We start from the raw sequence: 18,435 nt of genomic DNA, 5'->3' as shown, positions 1-18,435 counted from the left end.
GCAGGGGAAACCTCTGCCTCGTACATGTAGTAGAAATCTCGCATGTGGTCAGTTTGTAAAATGTCGTGTGCTACGATGTAGCATAACCTTAAAGCCTAAAAATTGTTTGTTTGAGTAGTATTTTCTCTCTATTTTTGACGTAAATAAAGCATATGAACTACTTTTTTGAATAAAACAACTCTCATAGTAGCACGAGGAAAGTGCAGTCATGCGCAGACCATGTAGGGAATCCCCCATCAAACCAATCGAACAGCTGATCACACGAGTCTGGAAAAAGCTGCCAAGATGAGCCACGCATCATCTGAATATCATGAGTTGAACTGCTAGATTCGCGTGAATAATCGAAATGGCGTCCAAGAATCTATGTTTTGTACGGTATATTGTTACGGAAAGATTCGCTTTTCAAAAGGATTTCTGTAGGAAATTTACCCGTTCTTCCATCTTCTTCAGCGGTGCTAATAATGGACGAGATAGCGATGATGGTAACACTAAAGGTGACGCAGAAAAGGATGCGAAATCAGGAAATCAGCGCACCTGGGATGACGTGCATCATTCTCGTATCCAGAATCCTACAGGAGGAAAATTGAACTTATTCGAGCTGAAGAGGCGGAGGCACAGGTCAACACTGTCAGTTTTCGACAGAGTCAGTCAAATGCTTCCACCGGATTCTGACTTTGCAGTGAGAGAAACCGATGTAAGTAGCAGTAGAAGTCATGGTGTGGATAAAGATAACATTGGTGCCTTCAAAAACTTTGGCGGGAAAAACGACGTGTCTGACGGTAGAGAAATGCCAAGACGGGAAGAAACCTATAAAACACACACATCGTCTTTTACTGATGATTCAGTTGCTTTGCAAATGGATGATGGCACAAGCTCTGCTGCATCCGATTCATTGGATGATGAGAGAGGAACAAGTTTTTCAACCAACCCAGTCGAGGATGTGCCATTCTTAGCAGGGGAGTTAGCTGTAGCCTCAAGAGAAAATCCCAAAAAGCAAGAACATCTCAGAAGGATGTTTACCATACACCCATCTGAAACCTTCAATTCCAAACATGGTGCTATAAGGCACAGTGACATCATTGGTAGATACCCTGGAGACAATTTTCTGTCTACAATTGGTCGTAGAATTTCTATAGAAAGGGCGACATTGGAGGACTATATAGTTTGCATGAAGAGGACTCCTGTTATCTCATATCCAAAGGTAAACAAAATCAAGTGAAAAAAGTCCATTGGCTACTGCAATTATCTTGATATATTTCATTCACTTCGTTCCTATTACCTGATACATTTAAAGCTCTTTACAGATAGTTCATTTTTTCCAAAGGTTTGAGTCACAAACTTACTAATAAGCTTCCTCAGGTGGATGGTTACCCAGAGGAGCAGGTTTTGCTTTAATTGTTTTCCAATTCTTCCCAAGAAGCTTGACCTTTTAAAAATAAAACAATTTCTTTAATAGCCAAAGCTATTGTCATTCAGAAAAATTTGAGACTATCAATTATCCTTTGTGACTACTCATCAAAGCTGGAGTCTTTAAACAAAACAACTTTGATGTATTCTATCATAGACCCTAACTTTTTTTTGAGAGTCTATGATTTTATGCCCTGTGGAAGCTGTCATAGAGGTTTTACATTTAATTGCTGCACTCTTGCAGATTTTCTGATAAATGGATCCTCTGCAACAATAACAAGTTCGTAAATTTCTTCTGTTGACCTAGTGTCAATCTCCTGATCAAATCTTTTCTTGATCAAATCTACAGTAAAGCCCCTACTTAGGGATTAAAAACTTTGTTTCTGGTTGGTGCTCATGTCACTTCAAAACCTGCTCATGTCCTTTCCTTTTTCTTTTTTTTGGTGCATTCGAAAAATGCCTGATGATAGTTTTCTTAAATAAATAGCTACAACAAAACTAATCAATCCTCAATATCAGAAAAAGCAATTAACTCAATTCAAATAGATTGTATGAAACAGTCGTCTAATATACATATAAAAACTTTATATATAAAAAGAACAGAATTTTGTAGTCTGTGTAAAATAACTGTTGTGTTTATCCACAGTCCTTCCATAAACTGTTTGACTGTAGTTAAAGACTGTACAGTAGTTAATCTCATACCATAGTAATAAGGAAAAAAAAGGGAACAAGAACGTCCAATCACCAGATCACTTTTGCTAAATGTAGTACCAGAAACAAAGTAATCTTTTTTCTTGACCTAACATGAATTATAATCTTCAACTGTCAGGATTGCATTACCATGTGTATGTTGATTGATGCCAATCCTGGAGACACTATTCTTGAAGCTGGTTCTGGCTCCGGTGGAATGACACTCTTTCTGTCAAGAGCAGGTACATTTACAGTTGTGTTTATCAATTCATTTTGAGATTAATGGTCCTTAAAGGACAATATACCATATTCCATGCATGGTATCTAGATACATAATGTCAACATAGCTGCAGCATTTAAATTTTACAATATTCATTGTTAACAAACATGTTTAACTTTCATCAATCGCCAACATACCCTAGATATAGAGTTTACATCAGTCGTAGGGGTCCCTGGCAACCTTTGAGGACAGTTCCGACGACTGCCTCCCTTTAATATATGTGTTATATGTATCTCAATCAATGTTATGGCATAGTATCAAAACGTGAACAGTTGACATTTTGTTAACTGTTCACTTATCACTATTCAAAAAATGTGACGCCATTTCTGATGAAACTTTTGTACTTGAACTCAAATAGCTGAAGTACAATGCAAATGCCACATCAATCTGACAATGGTATGAACAGTTCAGAAATTAAAGCAGCATTAATTCAGACAAAATGGAGGAGCGTACAAACTACAATATGAAGACAAAATAAAATTTTGAACAAATAACAAAACAAATTGCTGAGTATCATCATACTATTTGAGCATGAAGAAGTATGTCAACTTTTTATTTTCTGGTTTTTTGCTCACGTGTTGACACACGTGAGCATATGTCGCAGCGATGTCTGTCTGTCTGTCTGTGTGTCTGTCTGTCTGTCCGTCTGTCTGCCTGTCTGTCTGTCTGTGTGTCTGTGTGTCTGTCTGTCTGTGTGCACAATATCTCAAAAACGGCTCATCAGATCAGAATCAAATCTGGTACATAGATTCAGTTTGCAAATGGCAAGAACTGATTAGTTTTTGGTGGGTGTGGCTTGCTTTCTTTTTGCTCATTTGCATAATTAATGATTTTAGAAAAACCGGCTATACATTGAGAACGACTGCACACAATTTGATGAGATTTGCTACAAATGTTGATCACATCAAGTTATTAAGGGGTGACGTGATAATTACTAATTTGCATATTTAATGAAATCTACTAATTAGGCATATATCTGAATTTACTCGATCAAAATTGACCAAACTTGGTATGCATATTGAGGATACTATGATTTAACATTACTGAAAGTCAATAAGCATTTTTACTTCATCCAAATCCTAATTTGCATATTTAATAACCTTTTGAAATTAAGGATATGTATTTGAATTTACATGACCAAAATTGATGAAACTTGCTCTGTACATTAAAGATACTATGATAGAACATTATTAAATGTCATTAAGCATTTTTACTTCAGCCAATTCCTAATTTGCATATTTTATGAACTTTCCTAATTAGGGGTATTTATCTGAATTGACGAGACCACAGTCGACGAAACTGGCTATGTACATTAAAGATACTATGATAGAACATTATTGAAAGTCATTAAGCATTTGAACATTAGCCAATTCCTTATTTGCATATTTAATGAAATTTCATAATCAGGGATATTTATCTGTATTGACTAGACCAAAATTGACGAAACTTGCTATGTACATAAAGATACTATGATATGACGTTACTGAAAGTCATTAAGCATTTTTACTTCATCCAGCTCCTAATTTGCATATTTAATGAATTTTTGAAATTAGGGATATATATTTGAATTTACATGACCAAAATTGATAAAACTTGCTATGTACATTAAAGATACTATTATGAAGGCTAACATTATTGAAAGGCATTAAGCATTTTTGCTTCAGCCAATTCCTAATTTATGTATTTAATGAACTTTCCTAATGAGGGATATATACTTGAATTTATTTGATCAAAGTTGGCATAACATGCTATGTACATTGATGATTATACCAGGTTATACCAATATTGATAGTCATTTCGCACTTAAGTTTTCGTGTCAGCTAATTTATAGTTGGCATATCTAATGAGCTTTCAAAGTTTTGAATATATAGTTTGAAGGACTTGACCAAAGGCATGCAATTACACTTGCTATATAAAGTGGTGATACAATGACAGCTGTGCAGTCAAAGAAATTAACTATTTCTATTTCAGCTAATTGCGTATTTGAATACTTAATGACCTATAAAGTTAATCTGTGGTGAATATTGTTCATTATGTTGATCATAATACTTTCAATGAAGTTGCAAACATGTGGCAAAGGTTCAAATTTAGACATAACTTCAATATATAATTAAACACGTGAGCATTTACAGTTCATATCTGGTTATCAATGAGCTTTAACACTGTTTCCAGTAGATTTTCATTGCATAATGATTTTAACACTCAGTATTAAAATTAATTGTAATTTTTAAACAGTTTGATCATCCAGTTGATATTAGCTGCAGTTATGCTAGCAGGCTTGCATGGCTTGTTCCTGTGCTCACTCATATACTTTCTATGTGTTCATAGTTGGGCCTACAGGGCATGTGCATGCCTTTGAGATCAATGAGAAACACCATGGTAGAGCTGTCAAGAATTTCAACAGATGGCAGCAATCATGGAATCTGAGTCGACCTAACAGAAAGTGGCCATCCAATGTGATATTTCATCATCAGAAACTACAAGATGGAGATGAGACACTGGGAGACATGATGTGTGATGGAGTAAGTACACTCTTAATTGGTCAACAGTGTCGACAGTATAACAATGCAGAACTGTGCTGTAATGCCATGGAGAATGGTGATAAGGCACACTGTCAACATTACCAGTCAATGAACAGCCTCAATTGCATTCTTTACAACCTGAAAATTGCTTTCCCGTGTGCATACTGTGGATACATGACGTTGCTTCCAATGTTTTTAATCTAGCTTCATACTCGTGTTGTTGAAGTTGGAGAATGTTTTTCCATTACAATTTTTTAGGGTCTACCACATGGCACTTGTGTTTGATGTTTAGGTTTTGCAATAGATCTTTTCATTTCAGAAAAGAAAGTACAAAATATAGTGGACATAAATAATAACATTTTCACAAAAGCCTGTGAACTGTTTCATAATACTTTAGTTTGACATTTCAATCAATTGAGAACTTTTATGGGACATAATTTTATCCATAAGAATGACTTGACATTGCATTACTGGGAACTAAATGGAATAATAGTTTCACTGTTTTTGACAGGCCATTATTGATATGGAAAATCCTCACCTCACCATGCCTTTTGTTGCTCGAAGACTGAAAGCTGGCAGAGCTGTGGCTGTTTATCTAGCAAAGTAAGGCTGGTATAGACTATGTAATTTTTTTTTCTGCCTATCATAATGCAAGGTTTATTCAAACAGTAACTTTTAAAGTTTATTATCACTTTGCATTCAATTTGGAAATGATGTCAAATATGGTTTAGTGGTCTTTGTCTTTGTGATATAACCACAGACGCCTGTGGGCTGGGGTGGTTTGCTTGATCGATCGTCTGCTCGATCTATCGATCGCATATGCGATCTGCCCTCCACTGTATTCAGGTTGCAGTGGAGGTCTGCAGTGGAAGGCAGATTAAGTACACAATCGATAGATTAAGCAGACAATAGATCAATCCAGCAGACTACCCAGCCCAATGGGCGCCTTGGATATAACACTGATCTCAGTACAAGCAACAAGATTTCACAAAATTTCCCATCTTCACAGTCTGACTCAAATCATTAAGACTCTGGAGTACATTGAGGCCAAGAAAGTCCCCCTAGAGAATGCTAGAGTTGTAGAAGTAACTCACAGAAGCTGGTGTGTCATCCCAGCCAGAAGATCTGATGGTCAGCTGGTGAAAAGTGTAAGTGGTGACGAAGAAGAAACAGATGTTTCTGGTGATGACTATGAAGAATTGTCCTCAGATTCATCTTCTGGTAAGGAACAAATTACTACCATTCAAAATTTATCTTTAAAGTGCACAGTGATACACATATTACACTGTAATCCTTGTTCCTCCAACAGAAACTCAACAGCCAATTAGATGCTTTCCAGTTTTACAGTACATTTACCAATGATTTTGACAATGAGATACAGCTGGATATTGATACACTACCTAATAAGGTTTGTCAGTTTGCTCTTGAATTTACCCTTTTAGTGGTCAACTTTTACAACTTTGCGCCAACATCGGACAGACTAAAACAGCAGGTGACGCAGCAAGATGTCTGTAAACTAATTTACTATTCAATACAGTTCAAATTCACAGAGAGGTGGTAAAAGAACTACGTTACTGCAAATTTAGACTCAGAGGACAGTGTTCTTTGTAGTTGAATATCAATAAAGTTCATGACTTCAAAAATAATAGAGTAATGTGTAAAATGAACAAACTTTACTTTGGTTATCAACAAATGAATGACACCACATTTCTCAATGAGCTGACATCGGGGCCTACTTCAGTACGAAGTGAACTTGGGGGTTTCAGGCTATTTCGTGAACGTCATTTGTTTTCTATATTGACAAGATTATAAAATACATAAAACTAACAACCAAAGGGCTTTGGGTCAGCAACTTTCTAGTCTAAAAAAACGCAGACAAGTGTTTTGTCGAACGAAGAAATAATTCAAAACTAAAACATTTCTCTTCAACTCAAATCTAACCAAAATCTAAAAGTAGTACAAAATGGATCACTCAAAAAAGTAGTAAATTGTGCAATGGGACGTGTACTTCTTTTTTCAAATTTTACTTGAAGTAGACGACCTGAATGGGTTATATTTAATTGTCACTAGTACTATAATCGCTGGTAGTGGCAATAGTTGCTAATCTAGCAATGTTATATTTTCATTTGGCCTATTCCAAAGTACATTTGGTTGCTGAGACGTGGACATAGTTTCGGTATGCGTAGCTGATGTAGACACAGGTATAGGTTGCGCCAGGACATCATGAGTTGGAGAGGGAGGGAAAGGGTTTCTTCGGTACATACCCCATGAACAAGTAAATTCTGCAGTATCTCACGCCTATAAATGCTTGGTTTTACACTTTTGTAGTATTCAATATGCTCCAGAACATTTGCAGTCAGTTTTTTTACCGATGTTCCCAGATGATTTGCCTGGCAGGAAACTGCCAAGTACCTACCGCAAAACAATGTTGTTGGCCGTTTGCTTTGAAATACCACCACAACGTTTACCAATTTCTGAAAATGACACACTGTTTAAATAGAACTGAACAATCTTCTCTCTTACTTCAGCTGTTGTCGTCCGGGAGCCATCCATGTTGCGTTTTTTGTCTGGTTCAACGTCTGTTTGTACAAATGTACAGATCATTACGCCAGTGAAACTGATAGCTGCTAATTATGTGTCAGCGTATGTATACAAAGCCCATGGCTGGCAATACCAGAACATCTCGTTGTCTGAGTTTTATATTAGACTACAAAGTTGCTGACTCAAAGCCCTGACTTCCAGACATTGCTATCGCTACTCAAACGTTCTCATTCTTTCAGATCGATTTGTGTTGTTAGTTTTAGATTTTGTTTGAAGTCATGAACTTTATTGATATTCAACTACAAAGAACACTGTCCTCCGAGTCTAAATTTGCAGTAACGTAGCGTTCTTTTACCACCTCTCCGTGAATTTGAACTGCTTGTAAAACTTGGCAACCAGTCTCTGTGTGTGTCACCATTGAAACTGATAGCTGCTGTAAAGATATAAACATACTACATAGTAAATTAGTTTACAGACATCTTGCTGCGTCACCTGCTGTTTTAGTCTGTCTGATGTTGGCGCAAAGTTGTAAAAGTTGACCACTAAAAGGGTAAATTCAAGAGCAAACTGACAAACCTAATTAGGTAGTGTATCAATATCCAGCTGTATCTCATCGTCAAAATCATTGGTAAATGTACTGTAAAAGTGCCATCTAGGTTGGCAATATGTCTTGGATGTCCTATCTGCAATCAATAGGTTCTATGTAGAAATGTTACCTTATAAAGGTTTAATGCAAGTACCAAACTAAAGTACAGTCCCTCCACAGAAGTCACAATTTACTTAGTCTCATTGAAACTGAATTAAATGTCTAGTTGATATTTTGATGTTGGAATCAAAATCATACATCAACAAACAGTTACACTGCAACAATTTATTTATCTTAAAGCTAAAAATGACAACTTTCAATTATGAAAATGCATACAGAAGATCCAACAAAAATTAGCAGATGACAGTGAATGTCTAAATACAAAAGATGTTTTCAAGGATTGCATGATTATCAAAATAAAGGTATGGCAAGGAGTGTTCAGTACTTGCACTGCACTGCAATGCAAATACAGATGGTACATACATAAAACATATAAACCAAGGTACATAAATAACAATATAATCTCACAATATGTACAATATCAAGAAGCCATGCAATAGGAAGGATTGACCATGCAGACAATAAATTCTGAAAAAGCACTGAGTTGAAAAGTAAAGATGAAATTTTATTGACCTGCAAAAATGTCCAATGATAACAAAACTGAATTCCAAGAATGAACAAATCCAATGGTGTGAGACCCAGGACAATCATCTTAGTTTAGCATGTAGCAGTTGACTTTCTCTTGCACTACTACAATTTTCAAGACTTCTGATTAACTTACCGGTATATGATCAAAAGTGTACACACAACTACCATGTAATTGTTAGCCCATTTCAATGGTTCTACTCCGGAATAAAAAGGACGCGATGCGTTCTACAGACTCAGTACGCCCAAATAATCACGTGATGCCGGTACAAACAAACCCACATGTGTACTAACGCGTATGGAAATACACGTACGTCTATGCGCGTTTGCACACATGGCTTTGTTTGTACCGTGGTCGATTCGAATTCCGGGTTTGGCCTATTGACTTTACTGCAATACTGATCTTATAGTCCACCAGATACCTCAGGATTTGCTCACCAATGAATACTCTTTTAATGCAACTTCTCTTCATATTTTGATTTTTCTCATGCTTTGAAGTCATAAAGTCATTTTCTTACCGATACTTGTCAATAGCCTGTACACTTTTTAAACTGTTTTTCTTTTGCAGAATCAGATGAAGTAAACACAAATCCAGTTGGTCAAGTTTATCTCGCAAAACCAGCATACTACCAACAACCACATACAGGTACAATTTAATCTGTATATCAAAAATCCAACAGTAACTCAGAAACTCTCATGCTAGTAGGACCTCTGTATATGATAATTGCAGCTTTTCAATTTTGGGTCATAAAAATGATCTAAAAAAATGTCATTTTGTTTTGTTTTTTGCTTCACTTGGAATCCAAACACTTCACTGTAAATGTATAAACACATTATAAAAATCACTGCAAAACGAAGTTTTTACCACATTCATTTGTAGTGCAATAACAAGTAATATGAGTTTTGCATGAAAACATGAATTACTAGCTTTCCTCACAAACTTTCCCAGATATTCAAGTATACATGTTAGAGTACTAGGCACAATGTTACCAAATTTGCTGTCTTAATTAAATTCTGATTACGGCACATTTTATCATTATTACTCAAAGAAAGTTTATGCATAAAAAGTGCAACATGGTAAATGCTGAAAGTGTCATACAAACACGAAAAGGGAATGATGATGTAGCATATAAAGATTAAATGTATGGTGAGAAGGGTTCAAATGTCGTAAAATACTCCCAAACCTGGCAAATATTACTGGCCAACTATCATAAAAAACATAATACCAATAGAAGGAAGCATGGCTCCTAGATCCTTTACACATATTACTTTCTCGTTTTCATTATTATAATAACATATATTACTTGAATCATAAGTGTGACCTATAAAGGTAACATTACATGTAAAATTCAACATTTAAAAATATTATGATAGTTAAGTTAATAAATATTTAAAACTTCCAAGTTGAAAGACACTTCAATCTATTAACTAATTCAGCTCATAAATAAATTATGAACAATGATTACAAATTTTACAAAATTACCAAATTTTGAAATTTAATAAATGCAATACAACATATACCTGTTTATCTCTTTTACCAAAGTTTGAAAGTTAACACAGCTAGTGCATCTCATATCATTTCATAAAAATCTGATTTGTTGTTAACCCAATATAAAAAGTATATCCTTCACTTTTTACACACTCTAAACCTATCACAAATTCATTTGCTATTTGCTCATCACCTACTATATTCGGTCTCAAACATTCTTTCTAGTAATCATGAGCAAGTTTCATGTATGGTTCAAATGAATTTCAACTCACTCGTATGTAGATCTGTTCTTTCTGTACTTCCTAAAAGTTTTTATATATACTGGTCATGAAAATATTATCCTGCAATACCTCGCTTTTTGAACTTAACACTTGACAAATTGAATCATAATGAAAGAAGTACATGCATGACAAAACTCTTGTGACTAACTATTCATTTCTTTCTTTTTTTTTCAGCTTTTCTGCTAAAACTCAGAAAATATAAGCGTATTTAAGAACACAGAACAGGAACAAACTTGCTGGAATTTTCAGTCACTGGAGTATTTCACATACTATCAAAGAGATTACATTCAAAATCAGGTTATCAGCATTACTAAACTATAATATATCTGGCAACATTTTAGCTGCATGTTGTCCACCATACATTTGAAGTGTTTTTTTTTTCATATTTGAGTTATGTTTACCTAATGCAAAAGCAGATATATTTCATTATTACAGTACTTTGGAATATGCAGACATCTAGATGAACATTCTTCATTATTGTACCAATATTCATAGAGGAAAAGTGTGTTGAAATTTTTTTACATCCTTTTTTATATTTTCAAATATATAACACGTGCTAGGTTTTGTTTGAAGAAATACAACTCCAAATCAAATTAACGTACAGAAGTACAAAATTATCGTTTGTAACATTTAAAAAAAAACAATGCTGCCTTCATTTATCTGTATTCAACACTTTTACTAGCAACAGTGTTCTCCACCAGGTCTTTCAGAGCTTTTGAAAATGCTTTGCTAAGAATGAGAACAGTATGAGCTTCTTTGTTACTTTTACTTAACATGTACGGTATGTGTAGATGTTGCTGCATTAAACAACTGCCATTAAATTCAAACTTAATTTTTCATTTCACTTGTGTTTGCTTTTTACAAATATCACTGAAAAATCTCCCTCCCCTCCAATATACAGAAAATATTAATAACAAAAATCTCTTATGATGTATATTATGTCATAAGAGCACTGATCCCTCTAACTAACAGGATTACAGAAAACTTTTGAGTCAATTTGAAAATTTGCTAATTTTTCTTGAGTCACCATGTATTATTTCCTATTCAACTCAAAATTTTCTTGCGTCACAGAGAATTTTTCTGCGTCATGGCGCGTCATATTGGCTTAGAGGGCACACTGCATAAGAGCACTTCAGATGACTATACCTATATATATATATATATATATATATATATATATATATATATATATATATATATATATATATATATATATATATATATATATATATATATATATATAGATAGATATTATTCCAAATATTTTTCTTCGTTCAGCGAAGGAAAATACGAGTGACGTAATGACCGTGTCACCACGAGTCGGAGACGAGTGGTGACACGGTCATTACGTCACGAGTATTTTCCGAGCTGAACGAAGAAAAATATTAGGGAATAATATACTTATCACATGCACAAGCCAAGAATTCGTTATTTTTTGCAAAATAAAATAAGTTTTCCATGACGATTCCGCGTTTAAACTTTTGAACTACTTTAGGAATAAATATCAGTACGCCGTGCACAAGTTGTCAATCATTTCCAGTCGTGCGTCGTGTGTGGAGCAAATGACAGCTCTCGGTCTACACGTAGGCTACCTTCCGCAAAGTTATACTCTATTTCAAAGATAGCATAGTCCTAGAAATTTATCACAGACGAAGATACGCTATTTTTCGGGAACAAATATCGACTGAATCTCGACGGCGCGAACACTGTAAACGTCGCGCCTGACCCTGTTTGCAATGCGTACGGAACCCACGGTATACGCGACCAGCTTCGAGTTTGTTGTTTCCGCAAATTATTCACGTAATTCCTTCGGAATATACAGGCGGTACACTCTTGTGTTTACATTGTTCGGATTAGTAATGTCGTAGTCTGTGAAAATATCGATTTCATTACATGACTTTTGATCATGGGAGAAACATCGGCCGCCATGTTGTTTGTTTACAGATTTACGAGCACACAGAAGATCGACCAAAAAAAAAGGTCCGACGCACCAAAACTGATGACATAGACGCGGGTTGTCGTGACGTAGAACGACCAGAGAATAAATCCCGTATTTTTTGTTCGGAGACGACAAACTTGGCTTGTGCATGTGATAAATATATGTATACCCTAGCTGAACATAAGGGGCTGCAACAAAAATAATCAAGACAAAGTATGCAGCTAACTCATGATAACAAACATTGCCATACAGTTTAAAATAAGCACAAATAATGAAACATTCAAGTTTGCATGTTTGCTGATTTATCGTTCCTTTGGATCAATGAGAGATGTAAGAGAGAGGCAATGTGTTCATATGTTGCATCCTTTGGTACTGCTATTCAATTCCAGATTTGAACTCTGGCTGGCAAAGCAGCCTAAGATGATCACTTCAAAATGTAATGGATCTATTTTACATACCCTGGTTTATTAAAGAACTGAATCCCATTGTAATCATCTGAATTGGCAATGCTGAAAATACGGCATAGAATCGTTTTCATTTTAATGGGTATACACATTCAAGATTTTATTCTCTAATCAGTTAAAAAACAGACAGCTTGACCATTCTTAGTATTCACATCGTGAAACTTTGTTTTTACAAACATCACTGAATGACAGATTTATGTTAGTGATTAACTTGTGTGGCGTGCTGTAATTAATGTATATGAGATATTTAATTAAGCAATAAAGCCCACTCAGCAATGGTATAGCAGGAAATTTTGACCAGTTCATGACATATTTGCACGAGCAATAGTGAGTGCATATATGAAGTGAACTGGTCAAAACCAAGTGGTATTGTTTGGTGTACTTTATTGCTATAATGTCATAGCAGTATATTGAAATTCTGGCATGGAGCGTGTGCCAACTTTGCTATATCGCAAAGATACTATGGTTCTTGTCAAGTCTTGACCGCATATAGTCCAACAGTACATGTATTATAGAGTGCTATTGGACTATAGAGTGGAAAATGCCTTTATTAATTTGACAGTAAATATTGATATAATATATGTATCATTCAGATGCTAGAAATCTACTTTGTCCTTTTCAAGTGCTCAAACTAAAGAGAAAAGCATTAAAATGCCAGCAGCACATACATTTATATAATCACAATCCCTCCATGGTGGGACTGTGATATAATTATACTGGAGTGACACTAACCCCTCTGTAAGTGGGAATACATTCAATTTGGGTACAATTCACACAATACAGTACTAACCTAGTGGCTCATGCTATTGTACCCAAATCTTCTATATATTTTGGCATAGATTATTGTTTAATATGACGCGAAGGTCATGTTTTTGCCCGTTGCATAATATGTTTGGCTTCAGAGGAGAGTATAACTTATCTGCCATTGATATGCTATTGGCTTATAACTTTGTTTATGAAATCTTTTTGTTTATAAAATCTTTTGCTTTCAATCTCTTAATTAAAACATGCACTTTGCAATGTTAACCAAGAGAAACACTTAAAATATGTCAAAATTCATGTGAAGACATCAATCATATACAAATAGTTTGCCATTGATTATTCAATAATTAAATAGCATTTAAATTCACACAAGAAGAGAATGTTCCCTTTCCTTTGACCAAACAGAATAATGTCCTTTCAGTGTGCTGCTATTTCATACTGGTTACTTATCTCTTGTGGAATTTCTCTTTCTATTCTTCCTTGTGAGCCCAGAAAAAACTATCACCAGGGTCAGTATGCAGAGTTTCACGTAAACCTAAACAGGAAAAGAATGCAAAATTCACAAACTCAGCTGAGTCAATTTAAACATATTTTACAGTATCAGACTATTTGGATAGATATACTCCGAAGGGAAACTCACACAAGTGGTTTTCATGTAGCATCACAGGGAGAGTATAACCATAGTCTTTATTTGGCCTTTCCTGAAATAGGTAAATTCAGCACTTTTTCTTCCATCTTTACATGTTTTATCTTTTATTTTGGGTGATTCTCAGTTCATGGTACCTTCTACACAATCCTTCTTCCAGTTACAATCATCTGTATACTTTGAAAATTTTTCTTCCATAAATGTTGAATGTACAACATTTATGGAAGGAAAATTTTCAAATAAATGGAAATAACTGAATTGATACAGTGATTTAATCAAAAAGAAGTTTTCAATCACTTTGAAATACTTATGTGACAGTCACCACAAATTTAGTTTCTTTCTATCAGGAGTCACCACAAATTTAGTTTCTTTCTATCAGGAGAATTGGAGTTAGAAATTGCATTTTCATGGTACATTAATTTCTCTGTTATCCATTTATTTCAGTGATGGCTAAATGTAAAAATATGCATGTGCCATTGTATTAACAATAGTGATAATTTTGTGTGCCTTCCATCTATCTGACTATGGAACAAACTTTATATTAAACATTTAAAAATTGATCTTTCGAGTTTGGGAAAAAATCTGTTTACCTTGCATGTCAAAATGTTGAGGTGCAGATAGCTCACAGTCATACTGATAGAGTGAATCAAGACTGTCTGTTGAAGTGTCTGTGCATGAAGACAGATAAAGACAAGCTCCTTCTGGACTATCATCATCACAAGTACTTGAAATGGTAGACTCCTCATTCAAGGTCTTATTAGTTCCATCACATAGATTGCACCTTGGCGGGGTTGCACCAGGACCTCTTGGATAACCGTCAAAGTCATCAGGTCTTAAATAACTGCGGATCGCACCTGCATGATATTCTTTGCGTTCTCTGGACCAGCAGGCATGATCTGGACAAATTGACATAACCTGAAAATAGAATGATACTTTTTGTAATTCATTGTTCAGCCTAACTTCCTTTGCCCAATCCTTACATGCAGTATAGTAGATAAAAATCTGTCTGCTTGGAAAGGAAATTGCTGAGCAAATTTTCCACAAAAGGTTATGTTTCAAGCAAAAGTATGAGAACATTTTATTTCAATTTTTCTGATTTTCATATTTACTAATTGCTTCAATTTACACAACCAGTATCATTAAAATACAGATGGTATCTAACTCTTCATTGCTGTCATGATAGGTACTGTAAACTTCAGTACAATTTCATCACTTTATACCTAGTAAATCCAACTATATCTTTAAAAATACAAACCACAGACTCTCCAATCTATAAAGGACACGGTTAGACAAACTGTACATGCAGTCAGTTACCTCTTCACAACATTTCCTACTGACAGCTGCTGAGTAATTGACTGCTCTCCATAACTTGTCTCGTTTTCTTAAAAAGCTAGGAAATTTATCCCGCCATCTTTCACCTAAAGCCCATGGAAATATTTCATACTTGTAGTCTTCTTCATCTTCTTCCATATCATGTGCCAAGTATCTGTAATGGAAAAGCTTCAATTCAGTGTTTGCTCAGGTTTCAATGCTCTGTGGAAAGACTTTCTTCAGGCACGCCGCTCCTTAACTTTCTCCAGGACAGGATTTTTTTGCTGAAAGAAGTTGGTGTAGGGTTGAAGCTGCTGACAGATCTTTGAAGTACAAGCAAATAACTATTAACCATGATTGAGGATCACTCAAATATCTGTACCATACCTGTACTTTGTGCAAATATGATAACAAAAAATAGGTAACCCCATCCCCTGAACGAAATAACTTTTACTTGTCATGGCCCCTGCTATATATCATGAAGTTGGATACATAAGCACATCACAGTAACAATTGTACATTGGAAGCATATCGTAGGACCTTAACTCATATGGAAATGGTAATTTCATATTCCAAGGCAATCACACCCCGTCACTTATATTAAGCACTGCATAAATCACTTGTGTGAAATGAGCATATTTGTCGCTACATATTTTTTTTACTTACAGGGCAATAAAGAAATTCTTTCTTGTGTACTGTTTCACTTTGTAACCAGCTTTCTTGAAGTAGGCAAACACCATTGCAATCAAATACTGGAATTAAACAGAAAGCAAAACATAAATATGCGGTTGTCGTTGGTATTAATCAAAGAACCTACATGTACTTATATCATGACTGCGAGATCGAATTTCATTCTGAGAACAGTAAGTGACATCAAAGCTTCTATTTTCCACATTAATGTTAACTCACCACAACAACATTTTAATTTGAATACTGATTAACATCAATTTTATCAATATAAAGCATTATGAAATCAAAGTTAATGCTTACCTTATCAACAATTCTTGAGCATTTGTCCATTGCAAAAAAGTCTTGAATAACATCATCTTCTGAAAATTACATAAATGTGAGGTACATAAATTAACAGTTCAGAACTCAAAGTGAAGATAATAAACTTAATGTTAGTACCATCCATAATTTTTACATTTTTCTATAGTTATACACCCACCATACATCATAACATTGAAGAACTGCAACAGAAAGCTTACTCAGCGAATTATAAATTCACAGGTTTTACTTAGATTACTTTCAACAAGATTATGGTAAACTCCATAATCTATCCTACAAAACAGTTCAATATGATCTATCTTCCTTGTAATTCCACTGACCATTCAAGATAACTTCAATTGCATGAAACTTGAAGAAAAGAACTCAGTATTCAATAACCTGACAAAATTATTTTCATAATACAAGCATTTTAGTCATTCCATGATCATTTGTAAAAAAACTGAGTACATTCTTATTTTTGTTTTGTGTTACATTTCATTATCTTGAGAGGAGACTGCGAGATGATCTCAATCAAAACATATTTTATGTACAGAAGTACACCAATGTTACAATGATAAAAAGTTTTTAAGCTTTATTGAACATACTATTGATAGGGATAAGCATGATCTTGTTTTCAGTGACACAGCATTTTCCTTAAAATTACAAATTAAGATACATCATTGTAATCTAAATAATAAACCTTATTTTTCTGACCAATTGAAATAAGTGGAAACTATAAGCTTCACTTCATTCCTTCGGTCGACATAATGCATATTGGACTCTGGGGGCGCTGTTCGATCAACCTTCAGAACCTGTTGTGTAGTCTCGCTATAATTCATTGTGATACTGATCATTCCTGGTATTGTTTGTTGTCAAATCTGTGGATGGGTGTTTTTGACACAAAGCTATGTACTTTGTAAATTAAACGAAACAGATAAATAAAACATTTATGCAACCAATCACAACGAAAATAGCTGCACATGGTGAGAAAATCAACAGTCATAACAAATGACATTGATACATGACCTTTTAATATGAAAAATGCAACCGAAATTTTACTATCAAATTTCACTTGATTAATAAGAGCAACCTCCTCCCCCGGGCCCCGCAACCATGATGGTTTTTTTCCCGTTGTTTCAATCCTGAACAAAAACTGCTGAACTCGTGACCTGCGGTCCTGCATTTACTTAACTTTCAGTTGAAGTTTCAACACCAAAACAGCCAGCACTCCATAGTATTAGTACTCACCAAATAACTTGAAAAAAGCATTCATTTCCCTTGAGCTGACAGGTATAGCCCTGCTATTCTTTATCTTTTTGGTTGGCGAGAATAGATGTGAACTTCTTTCTGCATCAGAACCGGAAGAATCGTGTCTGCTTCGTTTGACTTTGTTCTGTTTTGGCTTGTGCTCATCGTTCACTTTCTCGTCTTCTCGTTCAACGGTGCGGATACGCTGCTTTAGCTTGATTTTTCTCGACTTCTGGTCGTCACCAATGCAGATCTGTTCATGCGAACCCCTATTGTTTGACTGCGAATGAACATCAGCTTGACGGGGCGAAGTCAAATCAAAACAATTTACCTCCATACTTTCAAAAACATCTCGTTTCTTCCAGAAAACGTCCTCGAAGGAAGGAAGTGATTTGAAACCATCGACGAATCTAAAGTGGGGAGAAATGTACGGGTTCTTCTGTACGCACACGGACATTATACCTATTTGTTCGTTAATTTTTGGGTGATGTATTAAGATCCGTAGGTGTTTATGGAAAACTAACAGCGATGGATCATGGCGATCATTACCTTGCTTTTGCAGAATGAAAGTAGCGCCAAATATTGGTCGTCTGCTGGATTTATTGATTGTAGGTTCTGTCTTTGCTCACCTGCCAAT

At 35.1% G+C, this 18,435-nt stretch overlaps 2 protein-coding genes across 2 annotated transcripts; one reads left to right on the top strand and one right to left on the bottom strand.

Moving 5' to 3' along the window:
- The first annotated feature begins 204 nt into the window (after window positions 1-204).
- LOC139150400 (tRNA (adenine(58)-N(1))-methyltransferase, mitochondrial-like) lies at window positions 205-11,280 on the top strand. Its single transcript, XM_070722745.1, has 7 exons — window positions 205-1,201; window positions 2,237-2,339; window positions 4,706-4,899; window positions 5,411-5,502; window positions 5,909-6,120; window positions 9,240-9,317; window positions 10,616-11,280. Exons 1-7 carry the CDS (start codon window positions 347-349, stop codon window positions 10,651-10,653), a joined length of 1,572 nt encoding a protein of 523 aa, XP_070578846.1. The 5' UTR covers window positions 205-346; the 3' UTR covers window positions 10,654-11,280.
- Window positions 11,281-12,417: 1,137 nt separating this feature from the next.
- Window positions 12,418-18,373, bottom strand: LOC139150398 (speedy protein A-like). The gene is made up of 6 exons (XM_070722743.1): window positions 17,799-18,373; window positions 16,554-16,612; window positions 16,230-16,315; window positions 15,567-15,738; window positions 14,843-15,167; window positions 12,418-14,141 (listed from the first exon to the last, which is right to left on the bottom strand). The coding sequence occupies exons 1-6, from the start codon at window positions 18,253-18,255 to the stop codon at window positions 14,077-14,079; spliced, it is 1,164 nt and encodes a 387-aa protein (XP_070578844.1). The 5' UTR covers window positions 18,256-18,373; the 3' UTR covers window positions 12,418-14,076.
- Between the last annotated feature and the right edge of the window lie 62 nt (window positions 18,374-18,435).

Source organism: Ptychodera flava, chromosome 14 (genome assembly GCF_041260155.1).
Source record: "Ptychodera flava strain L36383 chromosome 14, AS_Pfla_20210202, whole genome shotgun sequence".
Lineage (NCBI taxonomy): Eukaryota > Metazoa > Hemichordata > Enteropneusta > Ptychoderidae > Ptychodera > Ptychodera flava.
Note: the sequence above shows the minus strand (reverse complement) of the source record. Positions and strands in the feature narration are given on the sequence as shown.